This window comes from Dasypus novemcinctus, chromosome 12 (assembly GCF_030445035.2).
Source record: "Dasypus novemcinctus isolate mDasNov1 chromosome 12, mDasNov1.1.hap2, whole genome shotgun sequence".
Taxonomy (NCBI): Eukaryota; Metazoa; Chordata; class Mammalia; order Cingulata; family Dasypodidae; genus Dasypus; species Dasypus novemcinctus.
Window position 1 is genome coordinate 84,393,462 of NC_080684.1, and position 20,973 is coordinate 84,414,434.

The 20,973-nt window shown below is 34.9% G+C and overlaps 1 protein-coding gene across 10 annotated transcripts in view; it reads left to right on the plus strand.

Annotated features, from left to right (window-relative positions):
* The window catches only part of SCYL2 (SCY1 like pseudokinase 2), an 84,772-nt gene that overhangs the window by 51,303 nt on the left and 12,496 nt on the right, over positions 1-20,973 (plus strand). For all 10 annotated transcript variants that reach the window (XM_058308600.2, XM_058308598.1, XM_012529284.3 and 7 more), the window contains 7 exons: positions 4,337-4,486; positions 5,676-5,897; positions 6,379-6,495; positions 7,089-7,214; positions 8,071-8,247; positions 17,361-17,483; positions 19,997-20,110. In XM_058308600.2, the coding sequence (XP_058164583.1) occupies positions 4,337-4,486; positions 5,676-5,897; positions 6,379-6,495; positions 7,089-7,214; positions 8,071-8,247; positions 17,361-17,483; positions 19,997-20,110 (1,029 nt within the window). The remainder of the gene's footprint in view (positions 1-4,336; positions 4,487-5,675; positions 5,898-6,378; positions 6,496-7,088; positions 7,215-8,070; positions 8,248-17,360; positions 17,484-19,996; positions 20,111-20,973) is intronic.

The window sequence follows — 20,973 nt, forward strand, 5'->3', positions numbered from 1 at the left end:
TCTCCCCCAAGGACATTGCAGAATGCTCTTCTGGCCTCCTGGAGCACCCAAACAGGTGCTTCAGCTAACTCCAGAGAGCTCTAGGTGTTTGCTAACTGCCCTGTAGCAGGAGCTGACTCTAGGAGCTCCTTACTCTACCACCATCATCCTGGTTCTCCCATATGTATAACTTTTTAAGAAACCAAAAAGCTTCCAAAGTGATTATACTATTTTACATTCCCATCTGTGGTTTATGAGAGTTCATTTTTTTTCACACCTTTACCAAAACTTGGAGTGCTTGGCTTTTTAAATTTTAGCCATTCCAGTAGGTGTTCATTGGTATCTCATTGTGGTTTTAATTTGCATTTCCCTGGTGAACAATGCCATCTGAATATCTTTTTTGGCTAAGTGCCTGTATAATCCTTTGCCCTTTTTTTTTTAAAGAGTTGTTTCTTTTCTTATAGCTAGAAGTCCTTTGTCACATACTAGATTTGCAAAATTTTTTTTTACTAAAATATGGCTTACCTTGTCATTCTTTTAAGTGTCTTTTGAAGAGCAGTTTTAATCTTCATTGAAATTTAATTTATGTATTCTTGCATGGACTGTGTTTATGGTGTCATATCTAAGAAATCTTTGTCTAATTCAAGGATAAAAAGGTGTCCTCTTTGATTTTCTTCTAGGAGTTTTATAATTTTAGGTTTTACTGTTAGGCTTATGATCCATTTTGACTTAATTTTGCATATGGTCCATTTTATCTAAGTTGTTGAAATACTGATATAAAATTTTTCATAGTATTTTCTTCATATCCTTAATATTTGTAGAATCTATATTGATTTCACTTTTTTTTTTCTTTTTTTTTTGAGGTACTGGGATCTAGGGATTGGACCTCAGGACCTTGTACATAGGAAAATTAGCCCCCCCTTAGTTGATTATTTTTGTTTGCTTGTTTTTAGGAGACACGGGGAACTGAAACCCAGACCTCCCATGTGGGAAGCAGGCACTCAACTGCTTGAAACACATCTGCTCTCCCTTTTTCATTCTTAATATTGTTAATTTGTGTCTTTTTTTCTGTTGGTATGACTAGAGTCTTATCAGTTTTACTGATTTTTCAAAGGAAGTTTCCTGTGGCTGCTGTAACAAACTATTTCAAATTTGATGGCTTAAAAAAACAAATTATTTTTCAAATATAATTCCATTGTGGTTAGAGAACATACTTTACATGACTTGATTTTTTTTTTTTTAAATTTAGAAGTCTTATTTTATGGCCCAGAATATGTTCTATATTGCCCTAAGCAAATGAAGGACTTACCTAGTTTGTTTCCTATTTCCCAGGTATCACTATCTTTGGTTACCTAATTGTACAGTGTCTTGAAAGTCTTGTTTCATTTGTTTTGTCCTGCTTTGGTTATTTCACGTGGGAGGGTAATCTTAGTCGGAAGTTAAGATCATTCATTTTTGTTTTAAAAATATTTTGTTGAAGTTTAAAACAAAAAAATAGTGCAGAAATCACAAACGTAGAGCTCAGTGAATTATGTTAACACATTCATGTAACAGTCACCAATACCAAGAAAGAAACATTATTCAGCATCTCACAAGCCCAACTTTGTGAAATTCATCAATATTGCTGGGTGTAATTGTAATATTCCATTTCATGAATATATCACAAATTTAATCTGGCCATTCCATTGAAGAAGGATGTTTGTGTAATTTGTAGCTTTTGGCTTTTATAACACATCAATAATTAAATTTTTTGCAAAATTTATAAGCACTATATTGCTACCAAACATCGTCAACTCCTTCCCCTGTCTGCTTATTCCCTTGTAATCTCTAATCTACTTTCTGCCTCATTGAATTTGCTATTTCTAGATATTTTGTGTATAGAATCATGCATTATTAGGCCTTATGTGCCTTTCTTGTTTCACTCAACATCATGTTTTCAAAGTTTATCCATGTTGCAACATATCTCAGAACTTTATTCCTATAGCAGAACAACACTCCACTATATGTATTCACCACATTTTGTTTAGCCATTTATCGAGTATACCTAGATTATTTCCACCTTTTGGCTATTGTGAACAATGTTGCTGTGAACATTGTTGTACCTGAATCTGTTTGAGTTTTTGTTTTCAATATCATTGGGTACATACCTAGGAATGGAATTGCTGGGTTATGTGGTAAATTATTTAAGAACTGCCGTACTGCTTTCCACATTGTACTTTCTGCAGAAACTGAGTAAAGTTATGTAGAGGTGAATAGGCCCCGATGCTGACTTTTGGGGCTGGAGTTTGGGAATAATATGGAATCTAATATGATTTCCCACATTTATTAAGAAGTGAATATAACATCTTTTGAAATCTCACCAGCTGAAACGTATACAGATTCAGTAACCTGCTCAAAGTTGCAAGGCTAGTAAGTGCTGAAGGATGGATTGGAACCCAGATGTCTTCTAACATAGTACTTTTTTTGCTCTTTGATGTTGACTTGGCTTGATGTTGAAATCTGTAAGCATATATGTACATATATGTGGTTCTATTTTTTGATAAAACTAGAGAATTCATTCCCATATTTGTTCATTCATGAAGGAAATAATTATTGAACACAAATGTCTGGCACAGTTCTGGATACTGTAGTGAACAAAATGGACAAAAGCCTCTTCCCTTTGGAGCTTAGATTCTCATGGGAGAAGACAGACAATAAATAAGTAAATATTATATTATATTTTGTTAAGTGTAATAGATGTAAAAAAAGGTGAGAAGTGAGGAGGGACAATCAATTTGCATGTGGGGTAAGAGGATTTGCACTTTTAAATGGATAGTTAGGAAAGATCTTGTTTAAAATGAGTTTTTTGAGTAAAGACCTGTAAAAGTCAAAGATGCAAGTCATATAGATATCTACAGAAAGTATTATCTAGGCAGAAAAAACAGCAAGTTTAAAGTCCTTGAGACAAGATCGTGCCTGCCATGTTTAAGGAATTGTAAAATACCTAGTGTAGTGGAGAGAGCAAGCAGGAAGATGAATAGTAGGAGGAAACTTTGGAGCTAATAAGGGGACTAGGTTCTGCTAGGCCTTGAGGACTGGAGAAACTTCAGTTTCCTCTGAAAGGGGAAGCCTTTGGACGGTTTTGAGCAGGAAAGTGATACCATCTGCGTTATCTTTTTAGCAGAATCTCTCTAGCTGCTGTATTGAATACTAAACTACGTAGAAGGGCAAGATCAGAAGCAAGGAGATGAGGGGTAGGTAGCTGCTGCAATAATCCAGCCAGAAATTATGATGACATGGTCTCGAGTAGAGAAGGTAGTAAGATATGATCAGATTCTTAAGTATATTTTGAGGGTAGAGGTGTCATGATTTGCAGATGATGCAATAATTTTTGTCCTACACAACTGGAAAAATGGAGTAGCTATTAACTGAAATGAGGGTCTGCAGGAGGAGAGAATTGAATTGTGGGGAAAGCTCAGTTTTGGACTCTGAATATTGAAATACTATTAAGACATTGAAGTGGAGAAATGTTAAGAAAGCAACCATATAGTGGAGTCTGGACTGTAGAACAGAGGCTGGAAATATTTTTGAGTAATCACCATGGAGATGGCATTTAAAACCATGGGAATACTGAGATAGTGAGAGCAGATATAAAATTGCAGGAGTGCAAAGCATTGAGTCCAGGAAATTGGAGAGATTAGGAGGAAACAGCAAAATATACTGAAGAGCAGTAACCAGTGAAGCTGAAAGAAAATCAGGGAGAACAGTGTCCTAAGTCAGGGAACATCAGTTTGCCACAGTTTACGTCTGGAAACAGATTCAGCCTTCATTTTTGGGTAACAGATTCCATGGTAATCTCAGACACAGATTAATGTGAGAATGAGTGAATGGTCACTTGACTATTTGAAAACTGAATACAGTACTATGCAGAAGAACTGGATTTCAATAGGAAGTATAAGTTTATAAAAATATTAAGAATTAGAATCAAAGTAGCAAATATATGTCTTGATATTTACTTTCTAACTCTGGAATCAGAGATTCCCTCAATTTTCAAACTCAGGCACTGAATAATTGGGACAGCAAAGGGTACTTTGATACTGTTTCTTCTTCTATTTATGTGAATAGAGAAAGGAACTTAATAAGTAGTTGTTCTATGGTTTCATTAGTGTTTTTTTCCCCCATCATGCTTACATTATCCAAACAACTGGTAATATCCATGCTTTTTCATTTATGATGAAATATGGTTGTTAACTGACATGTAAAACTTATTGGAAGAAGCAGCAATGATCATTGTAATTTTTATAAATATTTTATTATTGTAATTGAAAGGAGTTTTATTTAATCTAAAAATGTGTTGGTTTTTTTTTTCTTTTTACAGGTTTCTGAAGGGTTGTCATTTTTGCATAGCAGTGTGAAAATGGTTCATGGAAATATTACTCCTGAAAATATAATTTTGAATAAAAGTGGAGCCTGGAAAATAATGGGCTTTGATTTTTGTGTGTCATCGACCAATCCTTCTGAACAAGAGGTAATGCAAACTTTTTACAGCTATGGAAATTTATTATTACATCTGGACTGGACTAGAGAATTTATAAGCCTGATAAATGTGTAGAAATAGGCTAGGTAGAAAATTTACTTTTAATAGATAATTTCTATCATTCATTGGACCTTTCACTAGGAGTATTCTTCAGCTCAGTATTCCATAGCAGCTAAGGTTACCTGACAAAAAGATATCAGAGTTAAATTATTTTGAGGACTGTTGGGTTAAATAGTTTTTTTTTCCCCTCAGATTGTCAAATATGCTAGCAGCAACACACATAGTCCTTCTCTAGTAGTGTTTCCCCAACTTATTGGACCACAGAATCTTACTTAGGAAATATAATAATAGCAGTAACAATGATAATAGCTAACATTTATTGAAGCACTTTTCTAAATACTTTTCATATACTATTTAAGTCTCATAACAACTAAGGTATAGAAAGAATACACATGAGTAACTTTTGAGACTCACAGATTAAAATAACCTGCCTATGTTTAGCAACTGATAAGTGGCAGAGCCAGGATTTGAACCTAGTCTTTCTGGTACCAAAGCACCTGTTTTTAGTGATTAAAATATACTGTATTAGATCAGTTATATTTTGTGTTGATTGGTTCCTTATGACATAGAAAGCCCTTTGTGATATGTCACCTTATGTTTCAGGTTTTATTATATGTAGTTGTTAAAAGGACCATGTTTTGACCTAAGATTTGTAATTTAAGCAACCATTTTTAAGGGAAGCAAAATGAATTAGAATTGGTTGCGTACATATTATGGGTTAGGCTGTGTTAGGTCTGTCCTCTGCACATTTGTTTAATCCTAACAACATCCTTTTGAACCTGTTAACTAAATCATGTGGATAATTAGTGGAAGAACAAGGTCTCAAACAGCAGTCTCTGAACCCACAAAACTTGAAGCCTCTGTATCACAAAAGATAGGCTAGTCCTTTCCATTTTCATATCACATCCGTATAGAGATGATTTCTGTTCTGGAAGAGAGAGAGCTAAGAGTTGTTATTTTTCTCTCTCAATTTTGTTGCATGCACTCTTGAGATTTGGGGATTTGAAATTTTAGAATTGAAAGTAATGGTGGCATTTTTATTTGCATGACTGAGCTTGAGAGTGGCTTGCTTTAAGTTGAAATATTTAATTTATGTAATCGGTGTTCTCTCTTATTATAGCCTAAATTTCCTTGTAAAGAATGGGACCCAAATTTGCCATCGTTATGTCTTCCAAATCCTGAATATTTGGCTCCGGAATACATACTTTCTGTGAGCTGTGAAACAGCCAGTGATATGTACTCTTTAGGAACTGTTATGTATGCTGTTTTTAATAAAGGGAAACCTATGTTTGAAGTCAACAAGCAAGATATTTACAAGAGTTTCAGTAGGCAGTTGGATCAGGTATTTGCCCATGATTATTTATTTGAATTAAATATTTGATTAGCTATTTCCTTGACTTTTCTAAAATGTGTTCAGAAAACTCTCTAAAATTAAATGTGTCTCATGTTAAATTTGCATATAATTAATATAATAGAAGTTGTTCTATAAATAATATGGACCATACTAAAGTTTGTTACTACAGCTTTAGTCATGACATTTATTTACTACAGTGAATATTGAAATATGGTTCTAAAATATGGGGCATTTTGTTTTAGGAACTGAAACAACTTCAGGTATTAAAGATTATATTTTAAATTATATTTATATAAATTTATATAAATTAAATATGTTAATTCTCTTACCACAGAATAAACAATCTGTTCAATTTAAAAATACATTTTTGAATACATTTCAAAAAGCATTCTTAGACTATTGTTAATATAAATGCAATATATTTTGAATATTTTATATTTATATTTATCATTATCATTCTTTTGAATAGTTGAGTCGTTTAGGGTCTAGTTCACTTACAAATATACCCGAGGAAGTCCGTGAACATGTAAAACTACTGTTAAATGTAACTCCAACTGTAAGACCAGATGCAGACCAAATGACAAAGGTGAGTACACACAAATTTCTGCCTAATGTGGAGGGACAAAAGATGAGTAATAAATGTTTCTAAAACAAGATTTATCCAGATATAGTCCCCAGATAACATCTATATTCTTGGGCATACTAGCTTATCAAGTTATTTTAATATAATAATAATAATAAAATAATCTATGTATATAATTGCCATAATATAAATTTAAGATTTTAAATAGACAACAGGACTAGGTGTGCAGAAGTTTCTGGACTCCCTGAGAGTTCATAGCCCTCTAATGCATTCATATTAGCATGGATTTTTAATAGATAAATGGTATTCTTTATTCCCTCACGTTATTTTACTTCGTCTTTCAATATTTTAATAGTTACTTAAAGAAAATGTTACTACCCAGACAACTCACAGGTACTGATCCTGAAAATTTGAACTTGAAAAGAAAAATAATGTGTTTATTACTTTCTTATTCTAGGTTTTATAACTAGAGTTTCTCTTAAAGTAGATATTAGCATTTCACTAATTTTTTTTTCCTACCAAACTGACAGTTTCAGATATGAGAAGTACTTTAAGCTTAATATTTATCAAAAATAATTTTATTTCCCTATTTTTAGATTCCCTTCTTTGATGATGTTGGTGCAGTAACACTGCAGTATTTTGATACCTTGTTCCAAAGAGATAATCTTCAGAAATCACAGTTTTTCAAAGGACTGCCAAAGGTTCTACCAAAACTGCCCAAGGTTTGTTGTTGATCAGTTTCTTATTATAGTCATGATTTTAAAATTTAAAGTTTGGCTTACTCTAATAACTCTTCCAAAGAAATAAAAATGACTTTTTCCTTTAGTGCATAAATGAATATAAAAGGCTACAAACTGAAACCAGACGTTTAGTGGAGCTTTTTGCATGGTCCACTAAAATTGGATATTAAATGTGAAAGGAGAGGTCCATGAACTGTCATTGTGGAGCATCACTGTCCCACCAGCAATTAAGGGAATACTTTTGTATCAATGCTAGCCTTTCTGATTATTCTAATCTCTCTCTCTGGTGTATTAAAACATGAGTGTATTGTCTAAAAAATGTTCGTGAATGTTGAAAATGAGTAATTCCTAGTTGCAAAAATTTCTTCAATGTTTATCAGGTAGAAGCATGCCTACTGTTTGCCTAGTCCTTTACTTAGATGCTGCAGAGGATAAAGAGGAAACAAACTATTGTCCTCAAGGCCCTTGCAGTGTAGAAAAGGTAACATGCATAATCCAACAATTAACAAGTGCGTACACTGTATGCGTGGAATGAATCATAAGTATGGAAGGATTAAGAGGAGAGACATTAGAGAAGATGAATTAAGGAAGGTGTCCTAAAGGCATAGTGTCCAAGATGTCCCTATGTATCTGGGACATTCCCAGATTATATACTTTGTCTTGATATAATTAGTAATATCACCGCATTTCACTCTGAAAAAATGTCCCAATTTCAACATGTATTATATGGTTGCCTTACCTAAAGAGATTGGAGATTTTAGAATATAATGTTCATAGTTAAATGTTAACACTAAAGGTCTGAAGTAAATCATTTGGTAAAAACATTTTTGCTTTTCAGCGTGTCATTGTGCAGAGAATTTTGCCTTGTTTGACATCAGAGTTTGTAAACCCTGACATGGTACCATTTGTTTTACCTAATGTTCTACTGATTGCTGAAGAATGTACCAAAGAAGAATATGTCAAATTAATTCTACCTGAACTTGGTCCTGTCTTTAAACAGCAGGAGCCAATCCAGGTATGTTTGTAGTTATTTTTGCTTATTTATCCATTGGTATTCTTCATGATGATGACTATCATTGAAAACAGAAGGAATGGATATGTGACCTTTTAAAAATTGAGCTAAAGTGTATTACACTTTCTTTTCCATTAGTCACAAAGGTATTTTGCATATGGTTGAAGTGAACCATTCTTAAAATTATGAATGGACTTTACAAGTAAATGTCTATAGCTCTCTATGAGTTTACCATCTCAAAAAATAAGTTGTAATGGGATTTTATAAATGTAATGCTGTACTGTTTCCATTGACTTTCTTGAAAATTATGGGTTTGGAAAATCAAGTATTAGTTTTTCTCCTGTACTTTAATCCTTTGAGTATTTTTGTTTCGTTATTCAAGGTCTTTAATTTGTAGATAATTTGTGCCAGTTGTTTCTTTTTATTTTATTGCTAGTAAACACTTTCATTAGAAGAGGGAAAGTACTTTCAAGAACATGGAAATTATGCGTGTGTGTATTATAAGTGAAAAAAGGTAATTGGCCTCTGATGTAGACTTAATTACAGTATTTTTAGATTCAAGGTAGTGTAGGACTTGAGAGCAGTAGGGTCATACATAACGTGTTTGATTCTGGGCTTTTTAAAATCTCATTAGTAGAAGCATGATTTAGACAAGTCATTTATCTTCTTAAAGCTTCCATTTCCACATTACTAAAATGAAATGGGTTTTTGGAATTATATCAAATTTTCTGACACATAGTAAATATTAGTACGTGTTTCTGCCACTATACAGCAATAGCTTATTGGTAAACCATCAACTATCTGATTTAATGGTCTTAATCAGGATCCTCTAAACATAGTCAAAGTGTCAAGAGAAAAAGGGTTGTGGAGCCACATGTTCACTAAGCTATGCGTCAGTCAAGGTAGTATCCTAAGGAAGCTATAATCTGAATTCCTATTTGCCTACGTTCTGTGGTTTTTCTCTTTCCCTTAGTTGTCCAGTTAAAAATTCATTCTGATAACTTTCAATTAAGCCTTGGTAAAAGTAAGTATTCTGCTTGGATAAAAGGAACTGTGTGTTCCTTATAATTCAGTTATTTGGTACCAGCTAAGTGAAAAATGAATGAGAGATTAGGGACAATTGAAATTATTTCTTCTTAGAGTTTTTCTATATAGAACTCTCTTTTCTCTTGATAAAGACAAATGATATTAGCAAATTATTAAAATTGAATGAGTTGTTATTTCTTTCAATTTCTATTGTGTTGAAGAAAAATCATTTAGTTGATGCCCTTAAGTGGCATTCTTAGTATACCTGACTTAAAGAACTTTATTATGTCCCAAGGTTAAAGGTGTAATCAGCAAAAGAGATTATAAAGACTAGTTAACTATTATTCAGAATGTATACAATCTGATATTTTCATAGTCTTAATTTTCATAAAATTAGTTTCTTATAGAGACATCATTTATTTGTAATAAGTAATCAAACAGTATCTGACTTATCAAAATATGTAGGATTAAGCATTGTAATTAAGAACATGGAGAAGTCAAAATAATTATATTTTCTTTCATTTGGTTTTGCAACTTCAATAAAGCTGTAGTTTCTCTCTCGTAAGGTAGATCTAAACATTTAAAATAATTACATTAGCTTATTTTAAATTGCCCCAACTTTCCACTATGAACAGGTTTTAGAAAGAAATAAGAATTGCAGAGACCCTTCTCTTTTTTTGTTCAAACTGCTAAGGACTTTAAAGGGAAATGTTAACACTAAAAAGATAAAACCTGTGAAATGGACATTATTTTTTGCCTACTTTTTCTCTTTTTTGTTCCCAAATAATTATTACATATAGAGATATTAATAACTGAATTTAGTGAACATTTTCCAGGCATAGTAAACCCCTTATATAGACTTATTTACCTATTTCTAATAGATGTTAACTGATGAAATATTTGCCTAGATGAACTATGCATGAGCCTACTAGTTTCGTTACAGCCAGGCTGGTATTGTATGGTAGGGTTTGAAATTTATTTTGGTTAGTAGATAATAAAATGGTACTTCAATGTTACGTTAATTTATGGTTCTTGGACTGCTAAGAAGATACCTAACTTCTCTTTGATAAATAAATTTTGCTTACTTATCGCATTCTTTTAATTATTTTTTCACAATGAAAATAACATTTTTCAAATTATGTGAATAATACACATATATTATAAAAACTTCAATAGTACTGAAAAATATAAAGAGGGAAGTAAAAATTACCTGATGTCCCACCACCATTAACGTTTCGGTAACTATTGTTTCATAAGTTCCCTTATACATGCACACTTATACACATAATTATGTGTAAATAGGTCATCTCAATCACAAATACTGTTTAAATGGTAAACAGACTTGATTTCCTCTATATTTATACACACATGTACATTTGTTTGTGTGTATATGGCTTTTTCCTCCTCTTCCCACCCATCCTACATCATCTTTACAAGAAATGTATCCTGTTCTTCATTTTTATAATCATAAACTCACACATATTCAAATATTGGAGCAGTGGTTATTGTTAGTTTTATGGAAATGGGCTCATACATTTCTTATATCTTATATATATTTTCTATCCTATATATCAACTAGTAGAAATTTAACTCATTCTTTTTTAATGATTGGATAATGTTCTGTGGTATTGTTGTGCCAGCTTATTCAACTGTCCGCTTTTATTTCTCAACTTTTGCTTATTACGCATGATGTTTTGTACTTACAACATGATGTCCCAGAACTTTTGTTTTTGTGAGATAGATTTCCAGGAACAATATTGTTAGATTGAAGAATATAATGAATGTTTTATGCTCTGCAAATCCAAGCCTTGTTGCTTACTTATTTTTGAAGCAGCAGTAATCCTGAGAGTGTTGAGGAAGGCACCATTTTGCCTTTGCCTGAAGGTTTGTGGTCACTTGACTATCAGAAGTACCAAGATGGATCTTCTTTGATTCCCTTTCACTTCTGGGCTCAGTGTAGAGAAATCTTAGCCCGAGACCTCTAGAGCATTTCAGGACTACTTACATGGGCTTGCTGTATTCTTGGTTGTCCACAGATCTCCACTGACTGACTCTTTTCATTACCATTCTGATCTTCTTGGGGGACTCTACATTCCTTGTCCTCAGGCTCTTATTCAGGCTAGAAGAAAAAAATCCTGTACCACCTTTTTGCTTCAGAATTCTGGCATAGCTGTAGGACTGCCTTATGTCCTCCAGACTCCACTTGCTCTGGCAGCTCCTTTGCTTAGATGGAATGCCAGAATTGGGGAAGAAGTATAGCAGGGATGGATTCTGCTATTTCCCTAGAGTCCTTTTAGGGACTCATGTGTTTTTTGTTTTTTTAAAGATTTATTTTATTTATTTATTTCTCCCCAACTATTAGTTGTTTTTGCACTTGCTGTGTCTGTTTGCCTTCCTTGCTTCTTTGGGAGGCACTGGAACCCGAACCCAGGACTTCCAATGTGGGAGGGAGGCTCCTAATCGCTTGAGCCACCTCCATACCCTGCTCTGTTGTGTCTCTCGTTATGCTTTTTCTTCTTGTGTCTCTTGTTGCATTATTTTGTTGTGTCAGCTTGCCACACCTACCCATCATGCCAGCTTGCTGTCTTCTCTAGGAGGTACCAGGAACTCAACCAGGGACCTCACATGTGGTAGGCAGGAGGAGCTCAGACATTTAAGCCACATCTTCTTCCCTCACATGTTTTCTTATCTGCATGAATAAGGTCACAATGTCTGTTATGGTTGTTACAAACTTGCATTGCCAGTCTGTTTTTCCTTTTTATTTGGATTTGGTTATTTTATAGAATAATACATAATGTGCATGTGAATAATATGGGCCAAGTGCTGATACCTTTCTATTCCTACAGAATACTTCAATATGTTTCTGTGAATATGAGTTTCTGTGAATTTTACTGTAACATTTTCATGACATAAGGCAGTATTATTGATAAAATGGATTTATGATTAGGTCTATCTAAATTATTTATTGCTTAAATAATTGCACATTAACACTGGTTCCAAGGCAGACGAGTCTTAAACTAAACTGCAAAGTTCTAATAAGGTTCTATTAATATTTTGTATATTAATATTTTATATTTGGTGATATCTAATTTTGGGGTTGTGTTAAGGAAGCCCAATTATGTTAGGAAAGACCAATTATACTTTAATAAGTAAGTAATAGTAAATAACATTTTTGATAGAAAATATTTACATGTTAAACGATGGAGTGTTCTTAACTATTAGAAAATTTGACTTGGTAGTTGAAATTGTTGACTTAACACATAGCATACCCTCCTTTAAAATCCTTAACATGCAAATCTATAAAGCAGAAACTGTAAGAGTGTATCACAAGATAATTCTTTTTTTTTTTAAAGATTTATTTTATTTCTCCTCCTTCCCCCACACCCCAGTTGTCTATTCTCTGTGTCCATTTGCTGCATGTTCTTATTTGTCCGCTTCTGTTGTTGTCAGCGGCACAGGAATCTGTGTTTCTTTTTGTTGCGTCATCTTGTGTCAGCTCTCCGTGTGTGTAGCGCTATTCCTGGGCAGGCTGCACTTTCTTTCGTGTTGGGCGGCTCTCCTTACGGGGCGCACTCCTTGCGCGTGGGGCTTCCCTATGCGGGGGACACCCCTGAGTGGCATGGCACTCTTTGTGCGCATCAGTACTGCGCGTGGGCCAGCTCCACATGGGTCAAGGAGGCCCGGGGTTTGAACCGCAGACCTCCCATGTGGTAGACGGACGCCCTAACCACTGGGCCAAGTCCGCTTCCCACAAAATAATTCTTTAATGAATAAAAGTGTATATCTGTTTCTTCATCTTGCTTTTGCTGTTTGTTTTTATTACATGATCCCATTTATAAAACTTCCTTTCAGTGCAACAAGAAATTTGTGACAAGAGTTCCATCTATCTAATTTGCATAATCTGAGAAGTTCTCGTAAGCCACTGTGAAACTAAGGATGTGTTTTCAATACATGTTGCTTGGGATTCTAGCACAGTTCATAAAAACCTATATAAACTAATTTCTTTTATAATTTATATCTGCTAAAGAGAATCACTTAATATACTTTTTTTTTAAGATTTATTATTTATTTATTTCTCTCCCCTTCCCCCCTACCCCCAGTTGTCTGTTCTCTGTGTCCATTTGCTGTGTGGTCTTCTGTGTCCACTTGTATTCTTGTCAGTGGCACTGGGAATCTGTGTCTCTTTTTGTTGTATCATCTTACTGCATCAGCTCTCCGTGTCTGTGACCCCACTCCTGGGCAGGCTGTACTTTTTTTCACGCAGGGCAGCTACCCTTATGGGGTGCACTCCTTGCGCGTGGGGCTCCCCTGCATGGGGGACACCCCTTTGTGGCACGGCACTCCTTACACACATTAGCACTGCATGTGGGCCAGCTCACCACACGGGTCAGGAGGCCCTGGGTTTGAACCACACTTCCCGTGTGGTAGGCAGACGCTCTAGCAGTTGAGCCATATCTGTTTCCCACTTTAAATATTCTTTTATGGCAAAATAAAGTCATGAGTTGATGTATCTTAACACTGCTAATTCTCATGTTTGTATTTGATAGGCAAACAAAGTAATATCTATGTGTGGCTGTGTTAGTTAAGCATCAATTAAATACTATATGGGCATTCCTCATTTTGCACAGTTGAAGTAGACTATAAAGATAACTGTCCAAACTGAAACCATGCAAAGAAACCTTAATAATCAATTGAAAAATTATAATGGTTCTGTGACCTTTAATGTCATTTATAAATGTATATGAAAATGAAAGAAATAGTAAAACTATTTAGTACACTATAATTTAAACCATTAGAAACATTGAGAATTAAAATGTTTTATTTCTTTGTTAAAAACAAACAAGAAAAACCAGCATTAGTTTGAGAACAGTGCTTGCCATCTTCTTGCTGTGTAACTTGCTGTACAGAGCAAGCATGTTTTCTATACTTGGCAAATTATCATATGCTTTTGTTAAGTTTGGATCAGCTTCCTAAACTTTTATCATTTACACTTTCAATGTTGTGAAATATGTCCAAGATTTCCTTTAATGGGAAGTTTATTGCTTGTATTACTTTTTCTGGAATATCCTTATCCTTTTGTCACAATCACTTATTTATTTTGGTGAGCTCATCTTCACAAAGCTCCTTGCTGCATATCTAGAGATTCAAATGGTGGCTGTTTCTTCTATAATTCCATTTATGTTTCATTTGAATTCCAGTGTTAGCACTTTTTGTTTCTTTGCTACACTTTCATCTTTCTTGGCCAATTCCCTCTTTGATTTTCCATTTTTTGTATTAGGTTGGTGCAAAAGTAATTGTGGTTTTGCACTGTTGAAATTTGCTGTTTGATATTGGCATACATTCTTAAATAAATGTGGTTATTGGGAAGCAGACATGGCTCAACTGATAGAGCATCCACCTACCATATGGAGAGTCCAGGGTTCGATACCCAGGGCCTCCTGACCTGTGTGGTAAGCTGGCCCACGTGCAGTGCTGCTGCACACAAGGAGTACTGTGCCATGCAGGGGCACCCTCATATAGGGGAGCACCACATGCAAGGAGTGCGATCCGCAAGGAGAGCCGCCCCGCGTGAAAAAAGCATAGCCCCCCCAAGGAGTGGCACTGCACACAATGGAGAGCTGATGCAGCAAGGTGACGCAGCAAAAAAGAGATGCAATTTCCCAGTGCTGCCTGACAGTGCAAGCAGATGCAGAAGAACACACAGCGAATGGACACAGAAAGCAGCCAACAGGGGAAAAGGGGAGAGAAATAAATAAAATAAATTAAAAAAAAAAAATGTAGTTATGTTATACATCATTTTAATGGGCATTTCTTGCTTTATGTGTTTTTGCTAATGACTTACTACTTGCGTTTATATTTATTTTAGACTATGGAAATGATGTTAGACAAAAAAGCAAATTTGAGTCATTTTCTTATTTGAGTTCAAAATAGGTTGTAAAGCAATAGAGACAACTCGCAGCATCAGCAATGCATTTGGGCCAGGAACTGCTGATGAACGTACAGTGCAGTGGTGGTTCAAGAAATTTTGCAAAGGAGACAAAGCCTTGAAGAAAGGAAGTGTAGTGGCTGGACATCAGAGGTTAACAATGACCAATTGAGAACAATCATCAAAACTGATCCTTCTAAACTACAGGAGAAATTGCCAAAGAACTCAGTGTTGACCATTCTGTGGTCATTTGGCATTTAAAGTAAATTGGAAAGGTGAAAAAGCTCGATAAGTGGGCGTCTCATGAGCTGACTGAACATCAAAAAAATAGATTTGAAGTGTCATCTTATTCTACGCAACAATGAGCTTTTTCTCGATTAGATTATGACATGCGACAAAAAGTAGATTTTATGCAACTGGCAATGACCAGCTCAATGGTTGGACTGAGAAAAAGCTCCAAGGCACTTACCAAAGCAGAAATTGCACCAGAAAAAAGGTCCTGGTCATTCTTTGGTGGTCTGATGAACTATAGCTTTCTGAATCCTGGTGAAACCATTACATCTAAGAAGTATGTTCAGCAAATAGATGAGATACATTGAAAACTGCAGCACCTGCAGCCGGCATTCATCAACAGAAAGGGCCCAATTCTTCTCCACGACAACGCTCAACTGCATGTTGCACAACCAACTCTTCAAAAGTTGAACAAATTGGGCTACGAAGTTTTGCCTCATCTGCCATATTCACCTAATCTCTCACCAACCAACTACCACTCCAGCATCTCGACAACTTTTTGCAGGGAAAATGCTTCCTCAACCAGCAGGATGCAGAAAATGCTTTCCAAGAGTTCATCAAATCTCAAAGAACAGATTTTTATGCTATAGGAATAAACAAACTTCTTTCTCGTTGGCAAAAAAATGTGTTGATTGTAATGGTTCCTATTTTGATTAATAAAGATATATTTGAGCCTAGTTATAATGATTTAAAATTCATGGTCCAAAACAGTAATTCCTTTTGCATAAAGCTAACAAAATGTTGCATGGGTTTATCACAGGGAGACAAAGAGACAGCACAACTACTTGCTTTATAGTCTTTGCATGAACTGAGTAATAGTGACTCTGTGACCAGTCAGCAAAAGAAGAAGTGATGTGATTGGTCAGTCACTGGTCATGGTGTATGTCAATTACTTACATAGTGATTTGTGGACTGAAGAATTTAACAGGGAAATCTGTACTTTATATGATCATTCACAGTTAATATATCATAGTAACTGACATTTGATTTGTGTTATTGGGAAACTAGTTGAATCCAAACTATAGTAATGGAAAGTCATTCTTCTCTGAACTGTGCAAAGTGAGGACTGCATATATACTATTCTGATGTTTTTATGTAAATGACATCTTCATTTATGGTATTAAAAGGATCAGTTTTTCACTTGATGTGGTTACATTTCCAAAATTTTTAGTTACTCTATAATTTTTAGTTACTCTGAGTAGAATGTGGAGGGTATTCATTAAGCACTTCAGTAATCTTTCAATGATCTCTTTAGAAAATAATGAATTACATGGGTGTCTTTTTTCCTACACCAAATGATTCTAACTGCAGTGTTTTTTGGTGATCTACTCTGTGTGACTTCTGTTTATTTCTTCTCTTGCTGTTACAGATACCTCCTTCTTATTGATAGCATGATTTGCCTAAAAATCGATCTTTAATTTGTATGTCATCTGCTATGCCCTAGACTATCTGATAACCAGTCATAGTAGACTTATCTCTGACCTAAGGGTAAATGGGCTTTCCCTTAAGAACTTCACTTCACTTAAGAAATTCCAGAAACCAAATGATGAAATTTACATCTTTGGGAGATCTGTTTTTGCTGCCATCAGCCTTTTATTTTTTTACTCAATAGCTTTCTAGCTAGCTGGTACTTTTGGGTGAGTGATATATTACTGTAGATATGGGAGGGTTAGGAAATTGTGTTTATTTTGTGCTTGCTGAAATGTAAAAGACTTGATTTGTATGTTTTTATCTTCCATGCCTTCAGGCTAGCAACATGGTAAGTATCAAAATAATATATAGTTTATTCTTTTGAAAGAACTTTGAATTTCGCTATATATAGACTCTTTTAAAGATTCTACACTTTAATATGTTCTCTTTTTTTCTAAAACAGATTTTGTTAATTTTCCTACAAAAAATGGATTTGCTACTAACCAAAACCCCTCCTGATGAGATAAAGAACAGTGTCCTTCCAATGGTTTACAGAGCGCTAGAAGCTCCTTCCATTCAGATCCAGGTATAATGTTTGGTTTTTCTTTTATGGTAATTTTGATTTTTAAAGAAGCAGAAGAAAAAAAAGGAAGAAAGTACATTTTGGATTTAAGTCATAAAGTCTTTTATATAAGACTTAGCAGTAGTATATATTTATCTAATTACATTATTGATATACTGTTGCTAAAATGAATCTACTTCTAACTAGTTTAAAGGATCTGTGGGCAAATGTGTGTATAGTGAAGTAAAATGATTTGTACATTTTATTTATCAGAAATATATTACTATGGAAAATGGTTTGTAGTATAGATTGTAGGTCTTTTTGCCCTTCTATAACAATAGCTTACTGTGACTGTATTATTGTAGTTTAGATTGCTAATGTACCTTTCTCTTTCTGCTTCTTCCTAAATGAGTAATTAGCATGTGAATAAAATTTGCTATGATATAATACAGGTATTAGGATTTCTTTGCAGGAAATCTCCCTCTCTTGTTATCTGAGTGATTAATTAATGGCTTATCCCCCAAGGAAGTACCCTATGGTAATAGGAACCCAGTGTCTCATTGACTGCTCAACCTTGGCCATTCTTTTTTCCCATCTGTGGAAAATGGTCCCTTACACATAGCTTGCATTTCATATTCTCAAAATTTATCATCCACCTTATTAATATAGTCTGGGTAGATAAAAACCTATAATGTGCTTATATCTGGCTTTTGGAACTCTGGGAATAAGTCAGCGCAAATAAAATATCTGTCAGTATTTTGATTCTTTTTTTTTTTTTCTTTTTTTTTTGGGGGGGGTAAAGTAAGTTTATTGAGCTAAAGTAGCATTAGTGCAGAGCAGTGCCAAAAGAGGTTTTTGCTTGATAGCAGATTCTTAGTAGTTAATTCATTTCTGTATGCTAACTATAAATGAATGACTCTGAGTTTACCCAATATTGTCAATAACACCTTCCATTTTCCTCAGTAATTCCATTTTCTGGGTTTTGTTACAAGGATCATTCTACCTTTACAAGGGCAGAATATATGTTTTTTTTAAAAAAGATTCATTTTATTTATTTCTCTCCCCTTCCCTCCCCCCATTGTCTGCTGTCCATTTGCTGTGTGTTCTTCTGTGTCCAGTCATGTTCTCAGCGCCACCAGGAATCTGTGGCTCTTTTTGTTAATCGTCTTGCTGTGTCAGCTCTCCGTGTGTGTGGCGCCACTCCTGGGCGGACTGCGCTTTTTTCATGTGGGACTGCTATCCTTGCGGGGCTCACTTCTTGTGCGTGGGGCTCCCCTACGTGGGGGACACCCCTGCATGGCATGGCACTCCTTTGTGCATGGCAGTATTGTTCATGGGCCAGCTCACCTCACGGGCTGGGAGGCCCTGGGGTTGAACCCTGGACCTCCTATATGGTAGGCGGATGCTCTATCACTTGAGCCACATCTGCTTCCCACAGAGTATATTTTTTAACTAGTTAGTTCTCAACTCATTTCTTTTGCTTTTTCTTATTTCATTTAATCCCCCTTCCACAATCATCTCCTCTTTTCCTCTGATATCCTCCTTCAGCTTTCCCAGTGCCAAACATTTGCAGTATGGCACCACATTAGCTAATAAGAGTATTTTTAATAACTTTCTGCTTCTTAGAGTTACACTTGCTTAACATTAAGAATTTGGACATACTTTAAAATATAAAAAAACAAAAATTCTTTCTCTGAGATGACTGCCGTTAACATTTAGAATTTTGATGCCAGAAGCTAGCTATGTGACCCTAGTATGTCTTTTAATAAGGTTTTCTAACCCTGTCCTTATCTGCAAAATTGAGAAATGATAATGTATTAGTCAGCCAAAGGGGTGTTGATGCAAAATACTAGAAATCAGTTGGTTTCTATAAAGGATATTTATTTGGGGTAGAAGCTTACAGTTACCAGGCCGTAAAGCACAAGTTACTTCCCTCACCAAAGTCTTTTGCCACGAGTTGGAGCAAGATGGCTGCCAATGTCTGCCAGGGTTCAGACTTCCTGGGCTCCTCTTTTCCCGGGGCTTGCTGCTCTCCGGGCTCAGGGTTTCTCTTCCTGGAGCTTGCTTCTCTCTGAGCTCAGGGTTCTTCTCTTCCTGGGGCTTGCTTTTCTTTCCTTACAACCAAGCTCCTCTGTGTGCTTACTTCCCGGGGCTCCAGCTCAAGACTCCAGCATAAAAACTCCAACTCTGTCCTTTGCCATGTCTTTTGTCTGTGAGTCCACATCCACCAAGGAGCGGGGACTCAACACCTTACTGACATGGCCCAGTCAAAGCCCTGATCATAATTTAATCATACCCAGAGGTATAGCCCAGTTTACAAACATAATCTAATTCATGAACCATATCAAACTGTTACAGATAATATCTATTCTTTTTTCAAAGAGTTGTGGAGAGGACCAAATGATATAACATACATAAAAGTTTACTTCAAACAGTATAGCAAATGACCCATAAAAATGCACAATATTTTTAATATGTGAGAGAAAGGATGAGAGAGGCTTTCCCTAAGATTAATCCAAGATTTATTTTCTTAATAGGAACTCTGTTTAAACATCATTCCAACCTTTGCAAATCTTATAGACTACCCCTCCATGAAAAATGCTTTGATACCAAGAATTAAAAATGCATGTCTACAAACCTCTTCCCTTGCTGTAAGTAATTCCATATTAATTTTTTTTCACTTCTCAGTGGTTTAAATTATTTCCTTTTTGTTTAATAGCCCTTTTATAGTTTGTGTATTTTACCTTGGCTATAGTTAACTTTTATATGTATAATATTTTATAAAATTAAGCAATAACTGTAATTTTCCCTGATGTGTAATTTACAACATTGCATTTCTAAGTTTACTTCCTATCCCCTGACTTTGAATGCTTCAATAGAAAATTTGAGTGATTTTTTTCTTAATCCTTTTTTGCTTTAACTCATAATTTCTTTTGTTGGTAGTTTTAAAATAAAAGGAGTTCAACTTTATATATATAACCCTAAAACTTTTTAAAGCAGAGTCTTGTTTTTTAAAGATTTATTTATTTCTCCCCACCCCCTCAATGTTTGCATTTGTACTTGTTTCTTTAGGAGGTACCAGGAACTGAACCTGGGACATCTGATATGGGAGGGAGATGCCTAATTGCTTGAGCCATCTCTGTTCCCTAAGCCTAAAACTTTTTGAATGGCTTCCTTTTATAAACTGCCTTTGTTTTTGGTCATTCATCTATAAATTTTTTTATCTCCCAATTAATTGCCTAGTTTCAAAAAAAAAGTAAAGGGTACAATAAAATAATAAGTTAATATGAATGCAAATAGGGGAAATACTTGTGCTCACAAATCTAGTCCAAATATAGTCACCTTCTTTGAATACAAAATTTAAAGCCTTAAGTTATGTAGTAGTTAAGGAAGATAAAATAAACACAATAGTTTCATTATCTTATATCAGGGGCATTGAACATGCCTAACCTTTTCCCTAACACTGAATTGTAAGAAGAATTTACCAGAATTGATATTTCATTATAGAAGGGAC